The sequence below is a fragment of the Callithrix jacchus genome, chromosome 19 (genome assembly GCF_049354715.1).
Source record: "Callithrix jacchus isolate 240 chromosome 19, calJac240_pri, whole genome shotgun sequence".
In the NCBI taxonomy this organism is placed as follows: Eukaryota; Metazoa; Chordata; class Mammalia; order Primates; family Cebidae; genus Callithrix; species Callithrix jacchus.
In genome coordinates, this window is record NC_133520.1 from 16880517 (window position 1) to 16896921 (window position 16405).

At 37.6% G+C, this 16405-nt stretch overlaps 1 protein-coding gene across 5 annotated transcripts in view; it reads right to left on the reverse strand.

Moving 5' to 3' along the window:
• Window positions 1–1967: 1967 nt before the first annotated feature.
• Window positions 1968–16405, reverse strand: part of LPGAT1 (lysophosphatidylglycerol acyltransferase 1) — a 94124-nt gene continuing 79686 nt past the window's right edge. For all 5 annotated transcript variants that reach the window (XM_002760549.6, XM_078356617.1, XM_078356616.1 and 2 more), the window contains 2 exons: window positions 9471–9577; window positions 1968–8557 (listed from right to left, as the gene is read on the reverse strand). In XM_002760549.6, the coding sequence (XP_002760595.1) occupies window positions 8406–8557; window positions 9471–9577 (259 nt within the window). In that variant the 3' untranslated portion in view covers window positions 1968–8405. The remainder of the gene's footprint in view (window positions 8558–9470; window positions 9578–16405) is intronic.

Here is a 16405-nt window from a genome sequence, read left to right on the forward strand (position 1 = left end):
TTTAAATGTGGAAGTGCACTTCACATCCAAAAAAATAAAAATCATGAATGTCAGGCCCTTTTTCTACTTCATTCTATCTCTGCAGCAGCTGAGAGGAACATTAATCAAAAAACTATCTTCTGTGGTTTTGAGATTATTAAAATCAAGGATAAGGATGTTATGGAAGCTTTAGCTGCTAGATCCATCACCCTTTAAATACGTATACTTGTTCCTTTAGATTTAACTCTTATTTACTAAATACATAAATCTGAACCAAAGCAATCTGCTGTTTTGGGGAAACTATATGAATGCAAATAAAAGAAAGCTGGTTCTAGTCCCCACAATTCTACCAAGTAGCCATTTGATGCTACCAGCAAGGCACCAAAATTGTACCAGAATGAAATCTGCCATCCCCAAACAAGGTGATTACTAGCTCTGAAATTCTAAGGGCCAATGAGTCATGCATCAATTGGTGCCAAAAATAATATGAAGATTATGTCCAAATAAAACCTCTGTTCTTTTGGCTAGGTGTCCATTTGATTAATGTGACTTACATGAATGAGATGAGGGATGGATCAACAAATCTAATCCTCTTAAAGTATTTGGGAACTCAAAATATTTCTAACTAATGGAAATTATGGGCAAGCCTTCCAAAGTGCAAGAACTCTTTTAGACCCATTTTGTGTTTTTTATTCAAATAGCTTAGGAAATTTTTTTTTTAAACTGTGGTAGTGATCTTCAAAGACAGCTCTCAATGAAGCATGCCTCGCAGTATTCAAGTATTCTATCCATTTACAGACCTTCCCACATTGAATCTGGACCAGCTCTATAACATGTTAAAGGAATGTAGCAGCAAAAGTTACTCTGTGCCAGTCTTGAACCTATGCCATAAGAAGTCTTGATACCTTCTACTTTTGTGAGCCCTGAGCTGCCATTGCTCACTGTCCCACACTAAATATATCAGAATTCAATATAGCCAATACAGGCCCAAATGCACCATTTCTAATGCCATCCTTTGTCCTTACTGAAATGTGCATAAATCAGAGAAAGACAAAAAGCCTGATTGTGGGCTAAGATCCCTTGATTGAAAGAAGCTTGTGTCATCAATATTTTGAATTCTCCCTTTGTCACCCTGGAGGGACATCCCTACTGGCTGAGGTACGCCTTTCCTCAGTAGAGTGGGCAGTTATATGAAATGGGAGTTGGGATCCTTTACAGGTGAGTCCCCAGGGAAGGAACTCTTAGGTCAGAGTTCTCATGGAAGTTGATTTCCTTCCTTGGAAGTCTTTGTGTATCAGGAACGTGTGTACCTGTTTGTGGACAGCAGCCTCTGGTCTTCCTTTTGTCTTCCAACACTCCTGGCTTCCTCTTCCTAGCACTCCAAGGTCTTCTGATCTCTCCACTTCTAGGCACCTATTTGCTTTTCCCTCAATTGTCCACCAGCTTGTCCTGATGCAGTGTCCACTGGTAAGAAACTGAAGGTAAGATCCCTTTCAGGGAGTTTTTCCCATCAAAAATGAAACAAAGGAATAAAGATGCAACCAACGATATTTTAAGGGAAGTATCCCAGCGCCAGGTTTTTTCAATGACACCACACAGGCAGCTGCTGCAAAGAATGGCTGACTGTTCTCTCACCTCAGGTAAGTGAACAGTGAGAACTTTACCATATCCATCTCCAGTGCTCCCACACCCAAAAGGCACAAAGTATTACAAAGTGGGGGCACTAAAATCTTTCCAGAGGAAAACTCAGAAATGAGCTCTGTTTTATGCTCCCTGCTCACTAGTAGAAAACATTTTTCCAGTTTCTTCTTTTGTACCTACTAGAGAGTGCTTTTCTGATTACGAACGGGGCCCATCTCATTTCCAGTGGTTAGCCAACCCTCTTCCCACGTTCCATTTATGTGTCTGTTTCTATGTGATCTGAGCTGCTGAGACTTGGTTTATGTTTCTCAAGCCTCTAAGAGTTAAGAACAAGGTTACCCAGATCCTGAGAGGTAAAAATTTATTGATTTCTATCATATCAGCATGTTATGATATGGTCACACCTGCTCATACAGCTGACTTCTTAAGAGCCAAAAGAGAATTTTTTTTTCCTTTTAAAAATACATTTGTTCAGCAGGAAAACACATTTGAAAAACAAACATTTTCATATTAAGTGAAAATTTAAAACAATGGCTTTCCCCCCCACCAACTCATGAGGAATAGGGCTGGTCAGCAATAGATCTCTGAGTGCTTCCAATTTGTTTTCAGGCCTCTGTCCTCAGTCTGTTCCTTGTCTTCCACAGAAATTACTTCCAGGGGAAAAAGAAATTAGAATCTCACCAAAACAGCAGCCTAAATACAGATAGAAAAATAAGAGGTAGACACAACTATAACAATTTAACTCAATTGGTTGACTGTGCAAAATATTTTAATATTTAAATTTTTCAGTGGGATCAACATGTTCTACAAACAAATACCTAAACAACTGATGTTTTAAATGCTAACATCTTACAGATGCCTATATCACAGTTTACTTAGCTTTGAGAAATGAAAGTATAAAGCCAACTTTAGAAATATGCAAGCTTCCCATTTATTTCAATAAAAGTTTTCTTTCTGTCACATTCTTCAGAATCAAAAGCTTGCTGTGTAGGACTGACATTAATGCTTTTCCAACCCTTTAAAGCCCTTGCCAGGCTCAATGATAGGAATTTCCTGAGTTCAGTGAGTAGATTAACTATGAGAAGTTTATTTAACACTAACAGTTAAGAAAAAAACGATGGGGCAGTGGTGTGCTGGGTACAGCTCCTATTGGCTCCCAAGAGCCAATGGTTACATTTTATAAGTTTGCCTGCAGTTGTTAAGCATTCATTATTAAAATTGAATCATATAAATTTACAATTAATATTAAAGCTAAAAGTGATTTCAGCTTAATGAGTCTAATATGTACCATGGTAAGAAACAGTTTTAACAGTAAATTATGTATCAGATTGAATGACAATAAATTTATTGGGAAACGAGTTAGATTAGGATGATCTGCCATTTTTTCAAATCATGGTTGAAATACAATCATAGGCTGACTGTAAGAGCTCAGCAAAAAGCAATTAAGCATCCTTTTAAAAAAGTATTTTAGTTCTTTTCTGAGCAACTAGGTATCCTGTGAGAATCCACTGGCTATATGGGATTAATAATAAACTATTTATATCTTATTTGTTAACTGTTTTATATGTTCTTGCTATCAGCAAAATTTATAACATGTATAGTTGAATACATGAATACATTATTTTATCCCAGGAGAATGGAATGCTAAACATTTACCAGCACACCACTGGATTGGGAGAATGGGGAGAAAGAGGGAAATATTTTTAAACCAAAGAAGGAAGTCTGATGTTTTCTCATTTGGTTTTTCAGTTTGCTTTCAGCATCCAACTGCCACAGTGTGCTTTAAGTACATGCCTGCAGATGTTAATGCCCAAATAGCTCTGGTAAAACACACATGTCCCATCCCCCCTGCTAATAATTAAAAGCACTTTACTTGAAAAAAATCAACTTTATTTTTTCTAAGTTAAAAAAAATAGAACCAGCTATTAATTTCTGTTGAGAAAATGCTTCTTTTGGTGTTCACATCTAAATTTTTGAAAAGGTGATCTGGTTACTAAAATCATCCCAAATGCATTCATAAACCAGATCCACATGTGACCAGCCCTTTACAAAAACTAATTACAGTTGCCACAGCCTTTACATTCATTCTTATCACGTTACAACATGCAGATAACACAAAGAAAGGTCAAAAAGCTGAAGTAAACATTACAGCATCAGGAAAATGAAAACCCATCTGTATAAAATAAATATAATTTTGTAATAGCTGTAAAGAAAATGAAAGCACTTAATAAAAATAATGGCAGTTGAATGTATAACTGTCTCATTACCCAATCATAAAATAAGTTACTGTAAAATGCATAGACTCCTTACATGTAAAGAATTTGTGCATCACAGTCAAGTGTTCAACAGTTTTACACAATAAAAATAAAGCCATTCAAGATATGTGTGCATACTTTGCAACTAGAATACACTTAAATTTTTTTGCTCTTTAAACTGTCTTAAAAATATATTAAACGTAAAAACCCTCAGATGGAAATTTTGCAGAAAAACCCATATTTTATCTTCCATATGGCTACAGTCACCCTCCCCCAACAGTTCAGCACCCTCAGCTTATTCCCAGGGTCCAGTTCCTAATTGTTGGGGATTGGTGCAAAATGATTACAATATAGCACCAACCAATGACTGCTCCAGAGAATATCCAGCCTCTCTGTGATTTGGAAATCTCTAACTTAGATGGTTTTGGTCTCAAATATATTAGTCTCTACCCCTCCTGCTGCCCACTGCTGCTTTTGACTTTGTCCTTCATGTTAACAGGTGTAAGGCTCATAGCACTGCAGAGCAAAAAACATAACAAACCATTTTTTATCCATCCTCTGTGGACCAGAGCCAGAGCTGAACACAATCATAATGGTAACTCTGGAGTGAAGTCCTGTATAATGACTTCAAAAAAAGAACAAAGAAAACAATTAACTCTTCGTATTCAGTAGTGCAAATAAACATTTTTCTTTTCAAATATAAAAATAATCCAAGAAGACTACCTATGATTAAAGACTACTCTCTATGATCATAACCAGGTCCAACTAGTTCAGAAGAGTCTTTAGGGAAGTGATTGTCAAAAAAGCATTACTCAGACAAATCCACAAGAAGTGGGTAACATTGGCAAAAATAAAGAGGAATTCTTAACATGAATCCAAGACAGTAACACTAGAATGTTTCCAGGTTTACATTTGGTGATTTCAGATTTCATTTTCATAAAATGGCTTGAGAACAATGCCAGTACTGCCAACTCTTGATTATTCAGGGATGCTTTTTCTAACCCATAGATTATTCAGGCTTCTGTATTTCCTCTTCCTGATAGCTGTCTGTCTTTCCATTATCATTTCACTACTCATTAACACAGTCATAAATATATAGGCAAAAAAACCCCTAAGAAACAACTGAAATCCTTTAATTAGTAAATATCCCTAGAAGAAAAATAAGACTGATGAGAATAAGAATTCAAACTCCTAAATAAAAGCAATTTTTGATTTACCTATCATTTATTACCAGATTAACTATCCAGAAATTAATTAATCTAGTAATACTTCCTTTACAGTGGAAAGTTAAGGATTGCTTGTAATATTAAAAACTAATATAACAGATCTGAACTCATAGCTATCTTCTTTTTAAATATACTTTTGGAATTCTCAATGAATTTGTTTGCTTACCCAAAACATTATTTTCTGTTCTGTGATATTTCTTTGTCTTCTATTGCTTATAGGTTTCTCTGCAATTTATGTATAGTTCAACACCAATAATTGCTTCTAAAGTCAAGGGTGACCTGCTGGCTTGGTCACTTTTGTAGTGACTGGACCTGCCTGTGGCCAAGCAGATGCTCCATCACTGTGACTGGTCAATACCAGGATTTCAGCAATGGATTCTCAATCTTATCAGCTGTGGGAATCTAGGCAATCTAGCCAAGACCAAGAAGAGCTGAGCTTCTACAAGGTACTGGTATAAAACTGGCAGTTTTATTTTCTTTCCTCTTGACAAAATATATATAGTTTAAACGTTATTTCATCTCCCTTCACAAAGTACAAATTATAAATTTTCTTCAGTTTTGTACAGTGGCATATTGCTGCTTCCTCAGATTGCCATATAAGAACACTGATTCACTCTTTACCTTCTCTAGTGCAAGCAGGAGAACTCCAGTTACTGACAAAGAAACCACTACCAATGCTTTCAAATAAACAGATTTTGCAAACAGAAGAGAGAACATGTTAATACAGAATCAAAGAGGGATAGGGCAGATCAAATACACATCTATTTACAACTCACAGAAATGTTTCAAAAATTAACTCACATATCTATTGGTATTTGTCACCCTGGAGACTGTGAAAATGACACTGCACTTGAAAAGTAAAGCATCTTACAGGATAGTTTAATGTGTACAGCATATTTAACAATATCATGTTCCTTTGGAGCACAGTGATGGCAAAAGTGGCCCTCAGCCACATTTATGTATGCACGTATGCATTTATTTTTGGAGCAGAGAACTGGTCACTCTACCCTGTGGCTTGCTGTAGCAATGAGGAAAAGGTCTATCAGCTAGGACTATGCATGCTGTATTTGACAGTGAGTAACTTTTCCCCCAGATGGCTGACTGATCTCTCAAGTGAACAATTTCATTTCACCCAGTAATTTAGTGTTGCTTGCTGGGCCTCAAGGAGAAGCATCATTATGCTTCTATTTGGCTTTCTGTCATCATCCATACCTCTAAACTAAGATTGGTTTCACTTATTCACTGTCACTGTAGAACACACAATGAAATGCTTAGATTTCAAAAACATTGCATGTTATAACAACCAGTCCCCAAACCAAACACATTAACACTGTCTTCTGCATTTTACCAGTAGTATAATAATATTCAGTGAGGTATTTCAGTTAATGCATCTTTCTCCTTCACATATGCACTGAGTTATCCTAAAGATGAAGCTGCTGTGGGCTTTTATTTGGTGTTGCTTTACCTTTCCCACATAACTGGGAAAAATTCACATCTTTTCTGGTTTTTTTTTTTTTGGTTTATTTAAAAATAGAAAACATTAACCTTTATTTTTGTTTTATAGCCTACTTCTCAAAATTGTTATTTGTGTGATCAGTGACAACAGGGGAATCTACAATGCTCATATCATAGTAAACTACCACTGACTTACTAGGATCCTAATAGTCTTACAACCCCAAACAAAACACCCACTCATCTCACTGACATAGTACCAGCACTTTTGAAGAAGGGTATGGTTCTCTTATGAGGTAAACTGCATAAACATAGCGACACATTTCTTTAAAAATGTTTTCTAGAAATAGAAACTTGACTTTACCCTCTTCAAAAGCAACTGGAGGATGGGCGCAGTGGCTCACGCCTGTAATCCTGGCACTTTGGGAGGGAGAGGCAGGTAGATCACCTGAGGTCAGGAGTTCGAGGCCAGCCTGGCCAACATGGTGAAACCCCATGTATTTGTACTAAAAATACAAAAATTAGCAGGGGATGGTGGTGGGCACCTGTAGTCCCAGTTCCTCGGGAGGCTGAGGCAGGAGAATTGCTTGAATCCAGGAGGCAGAGATTGCAGTGAGCCGAGATCATGGCACTGCACGCCAGCCTGGGCAACAGAGTAAGACTCTGTCTCAAAAAAAAAAAAAAAAAAAAGAAAAAGAAAGCAACTGGAAGAGATTGGGGAGCCTTTTGTGCTGGTCTCTTTCCTAATTCCACTAACCCTGGCAGGGGCAGCTACTTGATGTGATGATTCAACACACTACTGTCTGTACAGGTCCTAGGGATGCCACATGAGAACTTGTTACCATTATAGGCCACTAGCTTTTATTTTTCTTATTTCCCCTTAAATTAATCATTTAAATGTCCTATATTAATCGGTTTCAACTATCCCCAAATACATTTAGTGCCAATGCCAAAATGGAAAAAATAAAGCCTCTGAGCTACAATAGAGGCATCACATCAGGGTGGTGCCTAATGTAGGATGGCACTAGAGAGCACTGGCAGGCAAATAAACACACAGACAAGACAGCTCTTGAGAACCTCACACACTGCTATGCTCCTATTTGTTTTCAGGCTATATTATTAATCCTTTGCTATATCTGCATCTGATAAAAGTGCATTTTATAAAATTATCAATTTATGATATGCCTTCGATACAAAATGAGAAATCATATAAGGAAAAGCACGAGTGCATGTAAACACAGTGTTGGACCGAGCTAGCCTTTGAAAAGAACACATCCAGTACCAGAAGGGGTCCAGTGGACACTGCTTTTCCCACACAGAGAATGCCAATAATGTACCTCAGTTAGCTGTTGAAGACTAGAGTTTGTTACTGCAAACGACAGTGAAAGAGTTCTTCACAAGGTGCCAACCAGCTCCCCTCAAGGTTACTGAGTTGGTGGAAATGTGGGCGTTCTAGAGTACTGCCCTAATATAGACTACAGCTAAGAGGGATGAATATAACTTTCTGAGCTTAAAATTGTCAAGTATAACTGGTGGCAACAGAATTTCTTTCAGATAGTCTTCTAGGATGATTTTATAATTTCATCTTCTCCAAATGTGATGTTTGCTTAAATATGTGATAGAGTGTATCTTTTTAAAACATGTTCTTAAAATATATTAGCAAGTCATTATATTACTAATCCCCATTTTAGTAGAGTTCTAAAATATCCCAAAGGGGGATAAATATTAATCCATCCATTGAATTTCTTTTGCTTTTTTTTAAATATATTCTGATTTGTACATGTAAAATAATGCACACTTATGAAAGAAAGTCTGAATTCCTATGGTGACCTTGACAAGTCCAAGTCAATTCCTAAAATAGGCAATGGTAAAAATACTGAATGATGTTGTACCACATATAGCCTGACAAAAATGCAAAAGACTGTATGAGAAATATCCACATGTTGCTGAGGCTCATCTCCCTGGAAACAGCTTCCTTATGGCCCTTGGAAGGAGGGAAAGCTCCTAAAAGACAAGATAGAAATATTAGTTTGCTTTACTGTAGTGGTAGGTCTCCAGGAATAAACATTGAATATTAGCTTAACTAGAGTTGTACCAGTGTATGTTAAAGGATCTTCGGTGACCTTCAGTGACCCGGAGGAGAGATTTCATTTGAAATACAATTTCCATACTACTTAACCCCTTATTGCCTCTTTGCCTTTGCCTTTTCTCTGCCTGCAATGCTCTCCTCCTCTACTTAGTGAATAGCTGGCCCACGTGCATCCTTTCCATATCAGAAAAAATACTTCCCTCCCATCTCTGTTTATTTCCTTCCTGGAACTTTTCCCAATTGGTCATAATCCCGATTCTTTCTTTCTGCAGACTCGTTTGCCATGTCTCCCACTGGAATATAATCTCTCTTAGAGCAGGCACTCTGGCTGCCTTGTCTCGGCTGAATCCCTATAGATTCCCACAGTAGTCAGGACCCAGGATGTGTGAGACTGACATGAAATAATTTCTGAAATAGCATACTTTATGCTAATTCTCTCTATTTACAAATTGTTTTTCATCAAATAAGTGGTTGTATAACACTGACATTATTTTCAAAACGCAACATGCTTTATGAAATGATCTTAGTAATAAAAATAAATACAAAGCAAACATATCTTTAAATTCATTTCTGGAAAGGAATGCTAGATCACTTCAGAGAGCAATATTACCTAAGGTCATCTTGATAACACTCTTCAGCATTTCAAATAGTCTTTGTCCTTGCTGATAATACCCTGGGTAAGCTGATTCATAATGGGATTTGCTTCTTACAAGCAATTTACAGAGTGCATTTTCAAGTTTCAAGATCTCATATGCAAACAGTTTTATTTAAAAGAGGTTTCCATTATTGTTGCTATAATTTAGCAACTATTTAAAGGATACTGTGTACCTGTTTCATAAAAATGTGATAAGAGGTCCTCTTTTTCAATAAACCGTTGATAAAGCCAATTGTTAAGGTCATCAGTCTCCAGGGGTACATCTTTAATTGGAAAGATCCTATTAAGGGTTAGATGAAAAGGACAAAAACTACTTTAATTCAGAAGTCAAAATAATTCAGAACCACAACTTATGATGAAAAGCTGAATAAAACTGTGTTTTCACCTTTTGCTTTAACGAGGGTTGGTTTCTTCAGCTTTTCAGTTATCTTGGTTATTAAAAATTATTAATTCACAACAGAGTTCATTTATGGATTCATTCAAACATTTACTAGCCTACCATGTTAGGTCCAGTGTTAGATGCTAAAAACATACTATTAAATTACCTTATATCTATGAATAACCACAGAGAATAACTGTATCTTCCCATGTTTGTGAGTTTAAGTAGAAATGGTATTTAGAACAGGTGAAGTTTTAAAATGCAGCTAAATAAGGATGTTTAATTAGTTAAATGTGAGGCAATGTTCTTTTGGTGGTAAAGTCTGAGAATCACAGAAAATCTGCCCAAATTGGTAATATCAGTAGTATCAGAGATATTTCTTTCATGAATAGGGGTAAATTTTACTGGTTGGGAGTGGCTACTGGAACACTACTCTCAAGATCTGAGACCATGTCCTGACTCACCAGGAAATATGACTGTGATTAGTGATACCCATGAACTGAGAGGAGACATCCAGCATGAGGACTATGTATTTGCTGACCTTGAAAAGAGTTTTCTGTTTTGTTTTCCAATTTAGTGGGGGATTTTATTTTGTTCCCTTTATCAATGGTATAAAGGCACATAGTTTTAAAAGTCAGCAAAAATGTATTTGTATGAAAAGTGGAGTCCTGTCCCTCTCCCCTTCATTTCTGCCCTCCCTAGAAGAATTGATTTTCACCCTTTTAGTTGATTATCTTGGTATTTATCTTCATGTTTTTTCAGTTTTAGGCCTTCTCTACTGACTTCCCACTATGGAAGATGAGGACGAACTTCTTTCCTTGTCCTAGTCCCACAGCATATGCACATTCTTTCCACCTTCCCAATACAGTTGTATAGTAATTTCAGTTAGCTCAATATTAGACATTTATATTACTATAGTCATGTAAATATATTCATTGCTAAGTCATGAAGTAAATCATGGCTACTTTTCCTTTCTTGGCCAATTTTTATTTTCCCTGGATTGAGGAATTACTTATCATTTTTCATTTGCTTAAATTTCCATGTAGTATGTGTAATGAATTCAACCACAAGCTCTCAGTCAATTGTCTATCATCAATGCTCTAAATCAGGTCTGCAAGCTTTTTCTTAAAGGGCCAGACAGAAAATATTCTACCCTTTGCAGGTGTGAAAATAAAATTTAAAAGCTATTAAAATCCCAAAAACACTTTAAATCTTGAGAGAGATGTGACTTTGATCTGAGTCACATAGCATGTAGTTGCAACTTCTGCTTCTTATAGATTAATTCTTCTCCTTATTGTTCTTGTTTTGTAAATGACTAGGAGACACCAGAGACCAGACCTCCTCCCCTTCTAATCTCCAACCTTTGTTAGAGATTAACTACCTCCTTTACTGTCCTGTACCTAACTCAGACCAGATGGTGCAAAAGAACCCAGGACTGTTACATCTTTGGTGTGGAATGCTAAACATACCTTTCTGGAAAGAAAAAGACCGCCTTCCCCAATCAGATCATTGTAACTATGCATTAAGCCTTATGTAGAAAGGTAGTGAAATTTTGTTAACCTTCCCTAAACTGTGTCTGTATAAACAACCCCAAGCTTCTATACTTTGGAATACTGACTTCTAATCTTTGGAATCTGTAATTCCTGAGTGGCTGTCCTCAAGCTTTGTGCTTTAATAATCTCTACATTTGACATATTTCCTGAATCATGTTATTTAAAGTTGACACAGGCTATACGATCTCTGTCTCACAAGCACTTAATGCTGCCTTTGTAGTACAAAAGCAGCCAGAGACAATGTATAAATAATACACACTAGCTGTGTATCAGACATTCTTTCAATTTCACCTTCCTAAAGAATTTTCACCTAGATGCTTCCTGTAGTCTCACATTAGCAGGTCCCTTCACCATTATCCTGGTGATTCCCTCCCTGTACTCCTAAATCAAATAGAATGTTACCTCTATACTTCATGTCTTTTTCTGTCACTGATTACTTTTGATGAGGACACCCTTTAGCAGTTTCTTGAGAAAGAGTACTTAAAATCTTGGATGTCTGCCAAAGTCTTTTTTCTGTCCTCAAACTTGGTTGATAGTTTGGCTAGATATAGGATTCAAGGTTAAAAACAATTTTCTTCCATCTCTTATCTTTCTGACCTCCTTTCTGGGAGATTTCTTACTTCTAAATGTTTTATGGAGTTTTTATTTCCTTTATTGTATTTTTTCTTTTTATAAATGAATAAATTGCTCATACTCAGGTATTTTTAATTTTTAAGAGCTTATTGTTCTGAGTGTTTCTTTTTTATGGTACGCTATTGTTTACTGCTACAGTATAAGTTTTAAAAATTATAATGGAAGTTTTAAAACATTCACAAGAGGAGAGAGAAATGTTAATGAACTTCCTTGTACTATTAGGAATCCTAGAAGCAGTCTTTGCCTTGTATAGTCTGGTCCTCTAAGTCACCTTCTTATGTTTCTTTACTCTTTATCTTTCAGAGTTCAGGTCCGTTAGATTACTTAGTTATTTGACAATCTTTGTTGTTCCATCACATTTACAGATGTGGGACCGAATGGCTGAATGAAAGCTCTCAGCTTACGAGCGGACTCTGTTGCCTGTTACCCTCACGGAGGATTATCTTGGCTCAGCCATTTAAATTGGTCTCTTCTCTTAAACTCACCCCCTTTCCCAGAGAAAGATACTCTGATTTCCTGCTTACAGAGTGAATGCCCACTTGCTAGCTTTCTGGTAGCCTGTGATATAAGAGGGCTGGGAATCTTAGCACTCAGCAAACTGACATCACTTCACCATACTGTTTTCATTATGGGACCTATGCCTCAGTTGTATCTGTTATTCCTCAGCCTACAGATCCCCTATTTTCCTCTCCAGAGTAGGCCTCCAGTGTTTGCCAGGGTACGGAAAAAACAATTACCCAGCTGTGGGATATAGGGTAATCTGTGTTGGGGTATTTGTGTTCTTCTTAAACAGATTTCAACCAGCCTTCCCAAGTTTGGTAAAGCTTTCAACCTCATTTCCACAGGTACTGATGCTGCCAGACTTTTGGAAGTTCTGTGGTATAAGGCTGGCTCCTGACTTTCCCATAGCTGGCTTGGGATTCTGTTATTTACTGCTCCTTCTTTTTTCCAATTTTCCAGCTTTTATCGCCATTGTCTTTCAGGCTGTTCTCATCCTTGCGGAGAGGAGAACATCCTTTTGAAAACCCATGTAGTGTTATGTTATGGGGGTTTTAGGAGAGCAGGAAGTAGACATGAGTCCAATCTACTATGTCTTTTGAAAAGCTCTCCTGTTACTTATGAAAGGTCTAAGACGATTTGCTATCTTTGGCCACAGCCTACCACTTGTAATTGTTAAAGGGGCCGCCATTGCTATTTTGGGTTTAGGCAAAGTGAGTGTTGGTTACTTACTAGGGATTTGAAAATTAGAATGATGTGTATCATTATAAAAATATTTTAGGCTGGGTGCAGTGGCTTATGCCTATAATCCCAGCACTTTGGGAGGCCAAGGCGGGTGGATCACAAGGTCAGACTTCAAGACCAGCCTGGCTAAGATGGTGAAACCCCATCTCTACTAAAAATAGAAAAATTGGCCAGGCATGGTGATGGGTCCCTGTAATCCCAGGGAGGCTGAGGCAGAGGCTGTAGTGAGCCAAGATCATGCCACTGCACTCCAGCCTGGGTGACAGAGCAAGATTCCTTCTCAAAAAAAGAAAAAAAATTCTTTAGTATAGTCAGTAGAACACAATATTTAGACCAGAAAATACTGAAAAAAAATAAGAAAAGATGTTACTTATAAATTGCATCATAATGATACCTCTTCCTCTTGTTAATTTTAAACATTTAAATATCAAATTGGAGAATATTTTAAAACCCAAATTTAAGTGTGAGTAGAAAGAAAAAAGAACAGAGGAAAGAAGAAAGGAATGTGGTATGAAAAATCTATTAAAAATCAATTTCAAAAACATACACAGGGCTGGGTGGTGGCTCACACCTGTAATCTCAAGTACTATGGGAGGGTAAGGTACAAGACTCCATCTCACAAAAGCAGAAAAAATAAAAAAAGAACTCACAGTTTTGATTAAAATTTTACTTTCAAGAATTTGAAAGGATGAAAGATAACCAAAATAGTTTTATTTACACAGAAAATAACTCTCCCATTCTTAATAATCTTCTATCTCCCCAAATACAAGACTACATTACTCTTCAGCAGTAATATAAAAGCATTTTGGTTGATGAAATATCTTAACGGAGTAGGAGATCCTGAGGTCCAGAAACTTCAATTTTCAGCTTGCTGCTATAAAATCCCCTATCATCTGGCTCAAGCCTGTAATCCCAGCACTTTGGGAGGCCAAAGCGGGCAGATCATGAGGTCAGGAGTTCAAGACCAGCTTGGTCAATATGGTGAAACCCTATCTCTACTAAAAATACAAGAACTAGCAAGGTGGTGTGGTGTGCGCCTGTAGTCCTAGTTACTCAGGAGGCTGAGGCAGGAGAATCGCTTGAACCTGGGAGTCAGAGGTTGCAGTGAGCCGAGATAGCGCCACTGCACTCTAGCCTGGGCGGCAACTCCCTCTCAAAATAAAAAAAATTTCCTATCATCCCTTATTATCACAACTTGAATTTCCCATTGCGCTGAATAAGCTAAAACAGAAAGATGAATTAAAGAGTGTCTTTCACTCAGGCTGGAGTATAGCAGCATGATCACAGATCACCGCAGCCTTGACCTCCTAGGCTCAGGTGATCTTCCCATCTCAGCATGAGTAGCTGGGACCACAGGTGTGCACCATCATGCCCAGCTAATTTTTCTGTGTTTTTTGTAGAGACAGGGTTTCCCCATATTGCCCAGACTGGTTTCAAACTCCTAGGCTTGAGATACACCCTCTTCAGCCTCCCAAAGTGGAATTACAGGCATGAGCCACTGTGCCGTCAATTTTTAAAAAGAGAAAAAAATATTAAAAATGCTTATGGTACATAAAATCATCCTACAGGTTAGTATTTATAGCCCTTTTAAGACCTTTACTCCTAATTGAAAGATGTCTTTCAAATGAAATATTTTTCCTCTGCATTGTCCAGCTCAGGTTCTTATATGCCTCACTGAGTGAGTGAGTGGGACTTCCTTGCTGAGATTCCCTTCTACAAATAGTGTTTCCTTTGGTCTTTTTTTTTTTTTTTGAGACGGAGTTTCGCTCTTGTTACCCAAGATGGAGTGCAATGGCGCGATCTCTGCTCACCACAACCTCCGCCTCCTGGGTTCAGGCAATTCTCCTGCCTCAGCCTCCTGAGTAGCTGGGATTACAGGCATGCGCCACCATGCCCAGCTAAATTTTTTTTTTTTTTGTATTTTTAGTAGAGACGAGGTTTCACCATGTTGACCAGGATGGTCTTGGTCTCTTGACCTCGTGATCCACCCGCCTCGGCCTCCCAAAGTGTTGGGATTACAGGCGTGAGCCATCACGCCCAGCCTGCTTTGGTCTTTTTTGTCTTTTTTTTTTTTTTAAACACATGGAGAGTCTTTGCTTTTTAGGCACAATTAAAGTAATTCCAGAAGACAGTGTGGGCTAGTGATTAAGAATATAAGCTATCAGGCCAGGCACAGTGGCTCACACCTGTAATCCCAATACTTTGGGAGGCCGAGGCAAGCAGATTCGGAGGTCAGGAGTTAGAGACCCACCTGGCCAACATGGTGAAACCCGTCTCTACTAAAAATACAAAAATTAGTCGAGTGTGGTGGTGGGCACCTGTAATCCCAACTACTTGGGAGGCTGAGGCAGGGGAATCGCTTGAAACTGTAAGGCAGAGGTTGCAGTGAGCCAGATCGTGCCACTGCACTCCAGCCTGAGCAATAAGAACAAAACTCTATTTCCAAGAAAAAAAAAAAACAAAAAGAATACAAGCTCTTGGGCAGACTGCCTGGGGTTGAATCCTGACTCCACCATTTGCCACCTGTGTGACCTTGGGAAAATTATTTAACTTCTGTATGACTTAGTTCCTTTGTCTGTAAGATGGGGCTAATCATATTACTTACCTTACAAAGTTGGTATATATGTAAAGTGCTTACATATATATATATATATATATATATATATATATATATATATATATATACTTGGCATATGGCAAGCACTCATACAAATGCTAGTATTGGTTGTGATGATTAAGTGCCAGATCATTTAAGGCCAGCATTATTGTGCTTCCAGGTTCTTTGGGTTCAGCAACAGTTGTAGTGACTACATAGGTGTCATGGGTTTGGCATTCCATGACTATTTTCATATAGTCAGTTAATAAAGTCAATACCAATAATTTAAAAGATGAATTCATGACAGAGATTCTAAAGACACTTTTAATATCAATATTGATATAATCAAAGTAACAGCAACCAGGAGATAAAATTTCAAATGAAGAGTCTCTGCCTAATTAAACAGGTTTATCTTTCCATCTCTTCAAAGGGTAACTTCCATCTTTTGAATTGTAAGAAATGCTCATGTTAGAAAAGATGTCCCAAGAACTTTATTGTCTCTTCTTTGTCCACCCTACATTTTAACTAAAAATTCCTATTGGGGGGGAAGTTATATAGGATACACAAAATCTTAAGTTTGCTTTAATAGGCTACTTTGCTTGCAGTGTATATGAAATTCTACAGAATTCAGTCACCAGGCAAACATGTTTCCATTGAAAAATGTTCTGTGTTCACCATGCTAGGTTCACATCTCCTCACCCTGCT